At 40.0% G+C, this 14077-nt stretch overlaps 1 protein-coding gene across 2 annotated transcripts; it reads right to left on the bottom strand.

Annotated features, from left to right (window-relative positions):
- Window positions 1-7912: 7912 nt before the first annotated feature.
- On the bottom strand, window positions 7913-13973 carry LOC117761056 (MAP kinase-activated protein kinase 2-like). Of its 2 annotated transcripts, XM_034584637.1 has the most exons (11): window positions 13764-13973; window positions 13281-13684; window positions 11267-11406; window positions 10241-10305; window positions 9721-9800; window positions 9514-9640; window positions 9257-9332; window positions 9008-9132; window positions 8594-8679; window positions 8420-8500; window positions 7913-8292 (listed from the first exon to the last, which is right to left on the bottom strand). In XM_034584637.1, the coding sequence occupies exons 2-11, from the start codon at window positions 13566-13568 to the stop codon at window positions 8077-8079; spliced, it is 1284 nt and encodes a 427-aa protein (XP_034440528.1). In that variant the 5' UTR covers window positions 13569-13684; window positions 13764-13973; the 3' UTR covers window positions 7913-8076. The 2 variants fall into 2 exon arrangements, with proteins under 2 accessions (XP_034440528.1, XP_034440527.1); XM_034584636.1 differs by having other exon boundaries at window positions 13281-13948.
- Between the last annotated feature and the right edge of the window lie 104 nt (window positions 13974-14077).

Below are 14077 nucleotides of genomic sequence, written 5' to 3'. Positions count from 1 at the left end.
TCACCTGTTTCCTTCTCTGTCTTTGCACCTTTGCTGAGCAGGTAGTGTTCAATGAACTAAAACAGTAAAGTTATGGGTTGAAGCTAAAATAACAAAACAAGGGGAAGTGCGATATTCACGTCAACATCATCTCTATCACTATCAGTGACCCCTCTCACACATTGTCTTTGATACACTGATATAGAAACATTGATACCTGCATTAAGCACAATAATATATAATGTGGGTCTTGCATTAATAATATTGAATACTCTGGTTTCAGTGCAGTCAGGATGAGGTCAGCCACTCTCTGGATATGTTGAAGACCCCAACTAACCACAGAGAAAATTAAAAATGAACTAGTGCTACATTTTACATATTCAAACAGATATTCAAGAAATGTGTGTAATCGTTGCCTTCTGTTGGGCCATGGTTTTGTGTGAAACCACACTTCGGCCTACATGTGCCATCAAAGCCGGAAGCAGCATGTCCCTCCAGGACTCCGTCTCCCAGGGGCCATTAAAAACCAGAGCAAGGAACTCAATGTCCCAGAGGGCATCAACTTCACACAGAGGGGTGGAAACCCCCCCCCCAGGGACACAGGTTTCAACTCCCATTGGTCACTCTGGACCCCATGACCTGTGAGGTCACCGGGCCAATATAAGCTAAGTTCTCCAGCTTCTCGCTCTCGATCTCTCTCTTTCTAAACTCCCTCAACGGAGAGAAGGCTGTCGAGCCTCTCCTGCCTCTTCCTACGATCCTTCCACAGGAGGGAAGGCTGTGGAGCCTCTTCTCCAGCTCACATCTTCTCTTCCCATCCAACTCTTCGAGAGGAGCACAAAGGTGCAGCTTCCAGCTCATCTCAGCAAGGAAACCTCCTCGCCCTCCAAGCTCTACCAACGTCCTAGCAGCGATGCAATGTCCTGCAGGAAAACTTCAGCCAGCAACTGAGCTATACCGCTCAACCGAAACCAGCAAGACGACACAAAACTGCGAACTGCACAGCAACTTCCTTTTTCCCCTTTCCACGGACTGGTAACACAACTGGGCTTAATAATTATACTAGGCTAAGCAAGACTGTTTATTCGATTCTGTGTGAGGTTTATAAGTTTGATTTGTGGTGTTGTGATATTTTGGGTACAAGTTATTGAGAAAGTAATGTTAGTCTGTTATGCTCTTCACAGTCTTTCGTTGCATCCAATCTAGTAACTTCCTCTAATTTGGCACACACACAGACACACGCATAACTCTTCACCTCATTAGCTCTACAGGTCGTAAACATTCCAATAGGTGGGGGACGGGTGTTATCTCTTTGGCCAGCCACCATCTTGAAAGCACGCTGACTCACACAGACACACACACATGTATACACACATACCTATCTTTGTTTAGCAATTAGACCGTTAGTAATTTGTGTTTTTATACTTTATTATATTCATAATAAATGTTTTTCTTTCACAAATGTTTTTTATTAATGTTGCATAAGTGAATTTCGCCAACCTCTACACTGTCAAGAACCCCATATCTTTCAACTTAGCTAACTATCTATATGGTAATTTTGGTTATAGTTATTAATTTAATTGTTAATCAGAGTTCCAAAATTTGTAGTTAGAACCTTAATCTATGAGACTTAATCAATAAATTGGCTATCTTTTCCCTTCCTTTGAAGGGTGGTGCCCCGAGGTAACTTTAATCAATTAAAGCTATTATTTAATATTAATAATAAAATATTAATATCTAATATTTTATTTTGATAACCAAATTTATTGAATGCCGAAAGGCACACCATTTTATGGTATCACGTTTGATGCATTATGGCACAACACTTCTTACACATTTTAAACTTGCACTCTTTTTGATCCTCTATGGAACAACTTGAACTGGAGCAGATGGTGGTGGAGGAATCGGACCTTGTCTATTCTCTGTGTGCCTTCAAGTGTCTGCTGGGAGTTGGAGTTGCCTTTCATAGAGGGAACTTATGGTAAGGGCACTTTCTTTAGAGCAGTGGAAATGGATGCTCCTGCAGCTCTTGATCAAAGTCTGAGAGGCTGGGCCTTTCATACACACCAAAATGCTATATCTTAAAATATCCCATATTACCTTTAAATATAACGAACAGTTTATAAGGACTGTAGGACAATTTAAAATAAAGTACCTTGGTTCTTCAAAGCCTTTAATCCTCCAGATGTGTTGATGATGCACTCAACAGCATTGGCACAGACTTCTTCTGGGAGTTTTGCCTGCATCAACCAACAGGCTATACTGTAAGCCCGGACAACTAATGAACTGGAAAATTTAATTTGAATGTACACAAAAAATTTAAGTACGATACCATTACTATCAAATGTAAGTATATTCTACTAATTTGAAGTAGAATATACTTACATTTGTTAGTAATGCTATTAACTATAACTTTTAAGTGAAGTTTTGGTTGTATAAACTTGAGTTTTTTATTTCATGACCAGACATCTTTATATCAAGGAGAAGCTGCAGTATTCAGAATACTTTACTAATTGAAATTAAATATTAACTATTAATGACTTATTAATAATGATAATATTAAGAGTTTTGTGGATAAATGAATGACACACCAAATTGTATCACCCCTTAAGTAATTTCATTATATTTCTCAAAAGTTAATATTTTCCTGTCAAACAAACAGTTACAGGTTCACAGAGCATTATTTAAACAAAATACAGGTCGGTTTAATATCCTCATTATGACTTTGGGGTCAAAGTCATGCTGTTACACACCCTGCGACGTAGTTGGCGACATGCACCTGTAAGGACGAAAACGGCGACGAAGAAGAAGGTACGTTCCCGCCTGTACGTGTCGTGCTACTGAAGAAGGTGACGCTATTCTCTTCATGCGTGTGGATTCCTGTTCCTTTTGAATCGTACTTGGGACGTTTGGTTTTTACCATGTCACGGGTTAGTTTCGCCCGTGGTGCTCTTTTTGTGCAGAGTACATTTTTACCCACTTTAACGTGTTTTTGTACCTGTTCGCCGCCTGTTACGTTCACGGACAACGCTCTGTATTTACACCCCGATTGAACCGGATAGCACACCGGACGAAGCGGGGGTTTCGCAACTTTATCCAGCAGAGAAGAGAGGAAGACGGCGGCGCAACTGCTGTGGTGCGGTCAGTTTAATCTGGTGAGTGCTAGTAAGCTAACATTAGCGACGACATTTTAGCTTGCCTGCTACACTGGTTAGCCGTTTTACAGTGAGGTCACATGGTGGAAAGCGTGTGTTTTGAATTAGAGTGGCTCTCAATGAGACGTTAACCAGTCCACCCACATTTTTCATCTATTATTTACTTAATTACTCTATGAGCAATGCAAACTTTTATCAATGACCACGTTTTTTGAAAATGCAGTAAGGTGATTAAAAAATTTAGAATATGCAGATATTAAATGCTAAAAACGTGACTATCCTTAACAAACTGTGTTTTATTGTTGTATTCTACGTCCACTATCTTCCAGGTCAATGAGCCAACATATATCAGGTGCCTCATTCTTCGGGGACTGCCGGTCATCTTGGGGGATGATCCCACTGCATTCTTCAGGAACTGCTCTGTAAGTAACTTAATTTGTTTTAAATGTTTGAGAGGCATAGTTTTTCATTTTAAGCCATTGTTGAAGACTGCTACTAATTTTTTTAATTATTTGAATAGCATCAGACTTGGACTTCCAATTTGGCCAAACAATTTGCAGTGCTGCTTTTAGTCTCCATCAAGCTTAAAAGATGTGGAAAAACTGCTCCCAGAAATTTAAGTCCTATTAGTCCTATGTTTGACTTAAATTGTTTTTAAGTGAGGAGTTCTGAGTGTGCTTGTTGTTAAGGAGTTCGAGTAAATTTCTGGGAGCAGTATTTGACATCTTTTCAGTATGACTGGGACTGAAAGTGGGTAAACTTGCCTGAGCTGACTAGCAACAAAAAACACATAAGGTGTGTGAAGTCAGTTTAATCAGTTACTGTCTGTGCTGTTTATGTTGTGCAACACTTTTCATAATAATCTACATAATCTAGGTTGCATAAGTATGTCCTCTGCTTGTCCATTTGTTTCTTGCTCTGTTAGGATGTAAATGAGAACGGATCATACAGTCAAACTGCAGTGGGAATCCTCTGCATGGATGAAGACAATCCTCAACTCAACCCATCCACAGTAGGGATCATCTTGGAAGGGAGCATGGTGATGGACAACCTGGCAAACGTACCTCAGGCCTTCTGCCTTCTTTTTGGCCTAATTTATGCCCTGCACCTCGATTACCCTAAGTATATGAAAAACACTCATTCACAGGTTGTCTTAAAACTGGTATAATGTGCCTTCATTTTCATATTGTATGATCAAACAAATAAAACTGAAAAATTATGCATTTTTGTCATTTAATTTTTTTTATTCTAGTTTAACAAATTATAAAAGAAAAGGAAAAATGTCTCACTTTAACTTAACAAAACTAAGTAGAGTAATAAGGCAGAGTATTTGATATTACAACTGATTTCAAGTTAAATCAACTAATTTTTCATTGCACACAACTTAACATTTTCAGACCTATTTTCCCAAATATTTTAAGTATATAAAACTACTGACTACAACTGTTTTTAAGTTAAATCAATTTGGCATTTAGTGTTTTGAACTTAAAATAACAATTAAAGCTTTTAAGTTAAATCAACTCAAGTTTTCATGTTCCATTACTAAAATACTTTAAGGCAACCTATTTCCTCAAATTTTCTAAGTAAACTCTACTTATCTGGCCTTACAGTGTAGTCAGGATAGTCAGATCCAGATCCTTGAACTTCATCATGCAAATACATAACAGAATGAGACTGATTATGGACTCAGCTGTTGTCTGTGATGATGAGAATTGTGATTTGATTGGCCCTTGTATGAGTGTTTCGAGGGCATGTTTTGAACTGGTGGCATGGTGTAACTGTGATGGATGGTGCGTCCATGGTGAAATGCTCCTCATCCAAATGATCCACTGGTTGGATTCTTCAAAGAACAAAAACAAACCGCAAACCATATATTTAATGATCTGCACTTTCCTCAACTTAACAAAGTGGTTTATACTGCTCTTATTCTCAATCTGGTGTCACTTCTTGTGCGCCTGCTTTTTCAGTGTTTGTCATCTATATCAAGCCAACCATCGTTTCTGCATTGCATAGAAACTGAGGCTAACGAGTATGAACAGAGATGATACAGAATAATAGCTTCACCAAATAGTTTCCTTTCATGTGCAAAGAGCAACCACATATTTTATGTGCAGCGATACACATGCGTCATCTATTTGTTTGCCATTCTAACCTTGTTTCCTTTGGGCAGCCTTCACTGCCTGATAAAATTCATCAGCGTCTGTCATTTGCAAAGTTTCAGCCTATTCTGGTGGCCCTGCGCAAACACAGCAAATCCACCCCAATCCTGTAAATGCTGTGATAACATGTTATAGGACAGATGCTTTCAAACAGGGTCACTTGCATCTGCAGGGAAAGTGTGGAAGAACATGCCAGGTGCCGGGTACTTGCTGGGACGTACAACTCCTGCCTCAGTAGCTTCTCATGCTGTTTTTAAGGAAACAAAAGGGAGAGGTAAAATGAAAGGAAGAAAAGTAAGGGGTTAAAGAACAACATGCCCTTGCAGAATTACAGCAGTTTCATGAGGAAAAGTACAGGCACACCCATCACGATAAGACTTCCTATAGTTACCGAAGGACATAATCACATATAGAAACAGCTGTCTCATGCCTGCAGCTCAACTTGTACCTATATAATGAGGACAAAACGTTCTGTCTCCCCATTGATGGGAGTGGTGTAGATGCCTCATGTGCGTGCTGATGTGTTTGGGTGGAGTATCTAAAAAATGTTTCTCTAACCTTGACACAGACTCATCCTCAGTGAGACACACCACGCCTGAACAATGCCAGCCTGGACTCTCACCCTGGGGCTCTTTGGCCTCCAGCACCTGAGCTACTGTCGATTTGATCAGCTGAAATACACCAGTAGTCATGTTGATAAAAGCAAAATATACATTCTGCAGGATTTAAGAATAGTAATCACGTTGCTTGTGCATATCTATCACAAAGTAGAACATTTTCCCTTCAGTAATTATGTGAAGGAACTGGATACCCCAGTAGTTACTGATTTATCATGCTGATTGGCTGGTTTATCATTAAACCAACTCAATTTTAAATACCAGTATATTGTTAACAAAGCTTCTCAAAAGAGTATTTATATTGGGTTGAGTTTTAATGCCTCCTCTCTGCTTGTGCACAAACTGTTGAATCCCCACAATGATCTTTAAGAGGTATGTGGTCCAGTTAGTGTTATCTACCATTGCTTAGTTTCTGAATTCTGATATTTTTCCGTCAACTTTTTTATGTCAAGTCCAGTCCCAGACATCATTTTTAGTAGGTGAGATGCTTTTTTTCTGTGAGTGTGAGGCATTGTGGTCGGCTGCTCCTCAGAGACACCAGTGACCTGTTTTCAGAGGCTGATGATGCTCTGGAATGATCCACTTAAATTCTCTGCAGGAGAACAAACCATTTGATAATATCATTTAAGAAAGAAGGTTGGTTCCAGGGCTCACCACCGGGCAAGTTATCCTCACCCATGAATCCTGAATGTTGTACAGAAAGGATTCTTGTCATCTATGAATTTTCACTTTGACACAGTTTTCTCTGTTATGCTGATGATGAACTATTATACTGTACATGTGTAGAAAGCTACATCTTACAAGTAACACTGCTGGGTGTGGCAGCATATTCTTCAACCTAAAGGAACTAAATCATAATTAACATTTTATACATTTCACTATATTTTATCTTACATTTGTTTAGAGAAATATTGACTAAGTTACTTTTATGTTTTTCCACTCACCTAGGAAATCTCTATCTATGTCTGACTCTATTCTTTTTTCTAATCAAACTCTTGCGATCCCAAAGCCTAAATGTGTTTGAGTGCTCCTTGACTCTGTTACACATTTTATAAAGGCATATAAACACTTTCTGCTCGACAGTTACTTGCAGCCACTGATTTATCTAATACTTATTTTATATCACTTACGTCCTTCCCCTCTGTGTGTCTGTGTAACTGTCTTTGTTGTCTTCTCTATTGATGTCCCTGTCTTGATTTTGTTCTGTTTTTTTATGTGACTTCCGTCTTTTATGTGCTGCAGAACAGGAACCTGCTGTAAACCAGTTGTAACTGAGTCAGGCTCGTTAAACTGTAACTGTAATATTACTTTAAATTCTTTCCTGTAAAATAAATCATTAGATTTGAAACTATACGTACATTTTGTTGCTGTTTTTTTAATTAAAGAGAAATTTGAATGCCAGATTTTACATCCTTGACACGTGTGGATTTACAGGTAACAGAAAGGTTCCTGCTTTCTGAGGCTCTTGTATTTTCCTCCAATGGTTTAACATTTTAATTAAAAAGTAAACAATTTAGCTTAAAGACAATAGCTCAGTGAGTTACTTTAATACAACAGGCAGCATTAATGTCTTGGCAGAGCCTCTGTAGGGAGGAAATTTAATGGAGTGGAAATGTCTGGCCGGGTTGATAGATCTACACAAGAGGCACGTTAACACTTTGACCTCTCATGGTTTCATTGTGCTTCGATTGTGCCTCTCACAATACTCACATATTTAACCATCACAAAAGTCCCCTACCGGACACATTAGCTGGATGTACTGTTGCCTAATAAATTAGTTTTAAGACTTCCACGTATAGTTTTTTCTTTATTTAAAGCAAGAGAATCCAATTTCTTAAACTGCCACAAAATATCTGCATTTAATTTTCTCACTGACAGAAATAATCACCAAATAGATGGAACTACCATGAACTGGATGACTGACACCCTTCACAGACAGAGGTTCAAACTAATGAACACAGTCAAATGTATTTTCATGTACAAAAGTGACACAACACACCTGTAAAACATAAAAAACTCAGTTTTATTTAAAATGTTCGAGTGGTTCCCATCTAAATAAACAACATTCATTACACTATTGAGAGCAGTGATGTGAAAAAGGAGAAAAAAGTGAGTAAAATACAACAGGGACTTGTAGATGGGGAAATATTGCTCACCCTGACTTTTTTATGCTACTTTTTCAGAAAACGTCACCTCTCTATGATTATTACACACTTCTCCATCTCCATCTCCTCCATCAGCTTGTCCGGCTCCATCCGCTCCTCCACTCGCAGGCTTCTTGCGTCTCTTGTTGAGCAGAGGGTTGTTGGACGTGTCCAGGTCTTTGATTTTCACCTGGTCGTAGTCCACTCGCATGGTAGCCAGAGCACTGGTCATTTCCTCCTGTTAGAGGACAGGAGACATGTGTTTTATTCTGATATTTTACTGCCACCTTGTGGTGAAAGCCTGACATGGCCTTAATCGGATCATGACAACATTTCTAGAAACATTTAAATTGAACAAGTCTCACCTTCACATCGTCCCACAGCTCCTTGTCTTCTGTCAAAACACGAGAGGTGTGCAGGGGTGTTGGGGGGACGACCATTGACTGCTGCATGTATGAGACACATGATCGTACATGAATACACACACACGGGAGAAATAACAGGCCTGTAGCCACAAAACGTATCAAGTATTAACTTACACTGATCCAGGGATGATTCATGAACTGTGTAATGGTCATCCTTTCATTGGGGTCGGTCTTCAGTAACTGAATGATGAGCTGTTTGGCTGCAGAGAACATGAAAAAAATAACCTCAAGCATTTAACCTGATAGATTGAAATAATTCAGTTACAGTGTGGATGCATTGTTGGAAATAAAACACACACACTCATAGATATCAGTTCCCTAAATGTGTTCCTTAAAAAATGTTTCATCATGATGTAGTTCAGATAAACATGTGGGTTTTTGTTTAAATCATTGATGTCACCTACTTAGTCCTGGTTTTTGAGCCGGCCATGACACACAGAGTGACAGCTGAGGTGTATGTAAACTCTTTTTAACAACTGTAATATCTTTTTGCTCTTTGAAAAATATATTTTATGTACATGGTCTGACCTTCCTCAGAAACATCCGCCCACTCCGGGTTGGGGAACTCGTATTGGCCCAACCTGATGCGCTGCTTCATGCCTGGTGAGATGGCCTGACCGGTGTTAGAGTAGAACGGAGGAAACCCACACAGACTAAACAACAGAGATGAGAACACTATGTTACCCTGATGTCTTCAACGTAAATACACAACAAACCAGAGAAGCTATAAACATTTCTTTAAGTGGAAACAGTTTAATAGACGCACATGATACTCACAGAATGTACATGATTACGCCCAAAGACCACATGTCACATGATTTGTCATATTTCTCTGGCCCAAGCACTTCTGGGGCTGAACGCAGAGAACAACACAGTGATGTGAAGAATGAAAGACACACATGTAAAAAGCAGGTCAACGTGCACATACACAAGGACATGGTGATAGTGAAGGACGGTAACCATATTTCCAGACACTATTCCTGTATTTACACATTGTCTTTACTGGCAGAAACCCCATGAAAGTAAACACTCACCAACATAATATGGAGTGTAGCAGGGAGTTTGGAGGGAGTTGTGCAGCGTCGTCTCCTTAGCAAAGCCAAAGTCAGTGAGCTTCAGTGTGGCGTTGCTCTCCTTGGTGGTGTACAGCAGGTTTTCAGGCTGTGGGATGACAGAAACAAACCCATTGGAGATTAAAAAACATGCACACGAGTGAGGAATAATTTTGACAGTGGCAGTACCTTCACGTCTCTGTGAGCTATGTCCATGTGGTGCAGGAACTCGATGGCCATGCCAATGTCATGCATGATCTCTGAGGCCTCTGGTGGAAAGAGACAGGACAGATGTACCAGAAAACATGAAAACAACACACACAGCAAGTAAGTTATTTAAATTTGATTACTGCTGGATTAACACAATATCCCAGAACTTTTGGAAAGAGAAGAAAATCTGCACATATATACTCCTCCTTAGATTTTTGATAGATACAGAGTAGCCATCTTAAATGCCCACATAATAAATATATACAAAAATAGATCAATGGATGGATGGATGGATAGAGAGAGAGAGACTGTGAATAAGGAGGAGGAATGAGAGAGCGATAGATGGATAGAGAATCATGTAGGACTCAGGATGGAAGAAGTTAAATTACAGAAAATGTCTAATGTCTTCATTTAAACCTTTAGCAGCTGGAGCCCATACAAAAGTACCATTACACGATACAGAGACTGTGAGATCTGAAACAGCTGAACTCCAGCTCACCTCTCTCTGTGAACGCCTGGTCCCCTCTGGCCTGAATGCGATTGAACAGCTCCCCTCCCACCATACTGAGACAAGGTGAACACAGAGATCAGAACGGGGTCAGCGAGGGGGAAACTCATCACTGCAATCATGGCTTCATTGTGACAAACAAGTCATTGTGCCTCATTATCTACTGGTTAGATGAGTCCAATCTTCTGAGCCACGGCACAATCAGAGGACTGCATTGATGATTGAAAGAAAATAATGACCTGAACACTTCCTGTACATCGTGCGACTTTTACACTGTAAATTGAATACAATCACATAAGATGCAGATAAGGTGATGGTGTTATTGTTCCAAGAAAAACAAGCCTCATTTCAAAGTGCAGTTTATACTTTATAAGAGAGGTTTTCCATAATCCAATAGAAATGGCTTTTCTTTAGCATTAAAAGATTTTATATGTGTTCCACTCACAACCGCACACTGCTAAATACTTATTTTAAAGAAACTCTGTCACAAAATTTGATATGATAAGATCCCAATGTCTTATATTGAAGCACAACAGAAACAGACATTGTCTCTAGTGATTTATGTTTTTTCCCAAAAATGTAATGCAAGTGTAAATTCCAATCCTCAATCGTCATTCAGAATCTGTTTGTTTGTTGGTTAAGAGGATAACACAAGAACTACTTCACAGATTTCCATGTAACTTGGAAGGATGTTGGAAGGAAGGATGTGGGATCTGTTGGTGAAGAACTGGACATGATGGTAAGTCTGTGATGACGAAAAAAAATCAGGACTTTTTATGGGACCGATATCTATCAGCGTGTGTTAATTGGTGCAGATCCACATACAAATCTGGATCTAGGGAATTTAAATGTGGTTTGTGCTCTACTGAATGTCATTCTAGTTCAAATTAACACAACGCTGAACTACAATATAGAAAAAAGGATACTGACAATCTTTTAAAGTTGTTTAAGTCTTTAAGTCTTTTTACAGTCTTATAATAAGTAGACAGTAAATCACATGGTGCTGGTAATGCTCACCATTCCATTATAATGAGGAGACATTTCTTTCCTTGGTGCATGTTCTCGTACAGGCTGAGGATGGGGACGATGTGGGGACCTCCGGACACTCGCCAGTGCAGCTCAACCTCCCGTCGGGCTTTAGGAGTATCATACAGAATCTGAATAAAGCACAACAGAAATATCCAATTGTTCAGACGTCTAAATGCATAGGTTTCCATCTGTATATGTACAGTATATTTGCAGATCACAGTGTTCAGGACAGAGAAGCTTCATTGATTTCTTAAAAATCTGTTGGAAATATATTTTGCAGAGAAATCTATAATCACATACAGACATTATCTCATGCTCCAGTGTGAAGTCATTCACTATTAATGGCCACTATTAGAGCCGTTAATCTACTGCTGTTTGCTGGTCATTTCCACTGAGAAAATAGAAGCGTTCATACTTTAAGAGTGCATTTAGCAACATGATTTATCTCTATGGACACAGAGCAGCAGCAGTGGAATCATAAACATGAGAGGAGAATGTTCTATCTAACCAGAAATGCAGACCCCAGACCAAATCCATGTGGGATTTAAAAGGCATTTTGAGCACTGGAGGTGAAAGAAGGCTCAGATATAAATGTTCATGAGGGTGTGACTTTAACCAAAGCATCAATGCAAAAAACATTAGAGAACGAAAAACATCCCTCACACACACACACACGAGAAAATGTGGAGGCTGCTCTTTCTGTTCGTCTTTTCTTCTGGCTGTTTATTGACTTACCAGTTTATCAGGACACATATTTCCCAATGAAAATCCCTGTATAATATATAACAAGCTCAAATACTTACTGCAGATTTTAACTTTCGATAAATGTCAAAGGCCTAGACGGTTGTGTGAAGAATTAACAGAGAACATCATTGTCCACATAAAGAAGAAACTGTGTCAAAATGTCCCAGACAGCATCATCACTGTCTGTCAGACTGTCTGAGTTTAGCTCAGCAAATGAATCTGCCTCATCTATGAGATTCAATCTGCGTCATATCATTCAAACTAGGAGCTATCACTAGAAATGAAACTTTAAAAGTCCTGCAGGGAAAAATCTATTGAAATATAAAATCTATCTAAGACTCAGACAGTGAGAACCACAAAGACAGATTAGGGATGAATAATTTATGTTTTCTCTCTTTCCAGTGACAGCAGCCTTCAGAGGACTGGTTAGATCATGCAGAATTAAGATGAGCACACACACACACAAACAAACACATGCACGTTTTTACTTCTATCTGAGTGAGGACAATCATTGGCATAATGCATTCCCTAGCCATTTACCCTAACCATCCAAACTAAATGCCTAACCCTAATGCTAAGCTATACCTAATTCTAACCCTAACCCTAAAACCAAGTCTTATTCCACAAACAGTCCATTAAAGGGTGGTCAGAAAGTGAGGACCAGCCAAAATGTCCTCACTTTCCCAAAATGTCCTCCGTAGGTTTTAGGGCCAAAGTGGTCCTTACAAAGATAGCTGTACAAGAGCACACACACACACACACACACACACACACACACACACACACACACACGGATGGATTTACATTGATTTTCAGGGGACTTACACTAACCCTAACCATAGTTACTACTAACTCTAACTTTAACCTTAACATAAACCGAACGTTAATGAGTTAAAGGGCTAACCCAAACCCAAATTTAAACCTAACCCCAACCTAATTTTAACCTAAGCCGCACCCCTATCTTAAAGTAAACCTTATCGTAAAATGAATCTAAACCTAACTGCACCCTCACCTAAACCTAACCTTAACCTAAATGTAAACCTAAACCAACCCAAACCTTGACCATAACTTTAACTTTAATCTAACCTGAACCTGATCCTGAACCTGAACCTGAACCAGAAAACCCAACCTAATCTAAAGTTTAATGCTTTACACTATGGGACTTGATTTATTTCCCCACAAGGAAGAAAAGTCCCCGTAATGTGACTGTCAGGTCTAGGTCCCCACAACATCAGTAATACCCGGACCACACACACACCTTGAGGGCACATTTCTCTCCGGTCCTCTTGCAGAAACATTCCAGCACTTTGCCGTTGATTCCCAGACCGAGAACTTGAGCTGTGATTTTATAATCGTCTGTGACTGCGTTTCTCCTGAAGTGCAGTGAGGAGTAGGATGGTGGTGGAGGCTGCTGCTGGAGGAGGAGGTCAGACAGGCCGCTGTCGAAGCTGCTCCCCGGGCTGCTGCTGCTGGAACCGCTGCGCTGCGTCGTCCCGTGTTGCGCAGGAATCGGTTTTCCCCGCTGCTCCTCCTGGTTATGATGCATATTGTTTGTCTTTCCAGTAAAAAACTGACAGTGGTTCGGAACAGATGTCTCCAGCCTCAGGCACAGAAACCACCCAGTAACATCTTAATCCAGCTGCGTGTGTCCTGATGACTCTCCTGCTTCCAGACACAACATCTTGAATAATCTATAAAAGCTCCTTGGTGTAAAGAAAAGGGCGGAAATCTGAAGTCGTACCGTTATACTGGCATGGAGACTTAAAGGAGAGTCCAACTGGACACTGGTTTCAAACGTAAAAAAACACACTAAATCCGAGGTAAAAGGAACGAGTAAAGTTCTGTCCCGACCCGGCCTGGTCCTCCTCCTCCTCCGCACGGGTATCCGTCTCTTCCTGCAGGGTACAACAACCTCTCAACTCCCTTACGTCAGTGCAGAGCGGCTCAAATTCATCCTCCATTCAGCCACAGACGCTGATCAGTTTTCTTAAAGGAACAACCACGCGTAAAGACGCACGGTGGGGCACCGGAGTTAAGGACCAGAAGATAATGTTG

Source organism: Hippoglossus hippoglossus, chromosome 5 (genome assembly GCF_009819705.1).
Source record: "Hippoglossus hippoglossus isolate fHipHip1 chromosome 5, fHipHip1.pri, whole genome shotgun sequence".
NCBI classification, from domain to species: Eukaryota; Metazoa; Chordata; class Actinopteri; order Pleuronectiformes; family Pleuronectidae; genus Hippoglossus; species Hippoglossus hippoglossus.
The sequence above is the reverse complement of the archived record's forward strand: the minus strand, read 5'-3'. Positions and strand labels throughout refer to the sequence as shown.

Coding starts and splice junctions, on each gene's coding strand:
- LOC117761056 (XM_034584637.1), bottom strand. CDS start 13,568: ATGCATCATAACCAGGAGGAGCAGCGGGGAAAACCGATTCCTGCGCAA. Junction 9,333..9,513: donor CTACACTCCATATTATGTTG/GTGAGTGTTTAC, acceptor CTCTGCGTTCAG/CCCCAGAAGTGCTTGGGCCA. Junction 8,680..9,007: donor GGCGGATGTTTCTGAGGAAG/GTCAGACCATGT, acceptor TGTTCTCTGCAG/CCAAACAGCTCATCATTCAG.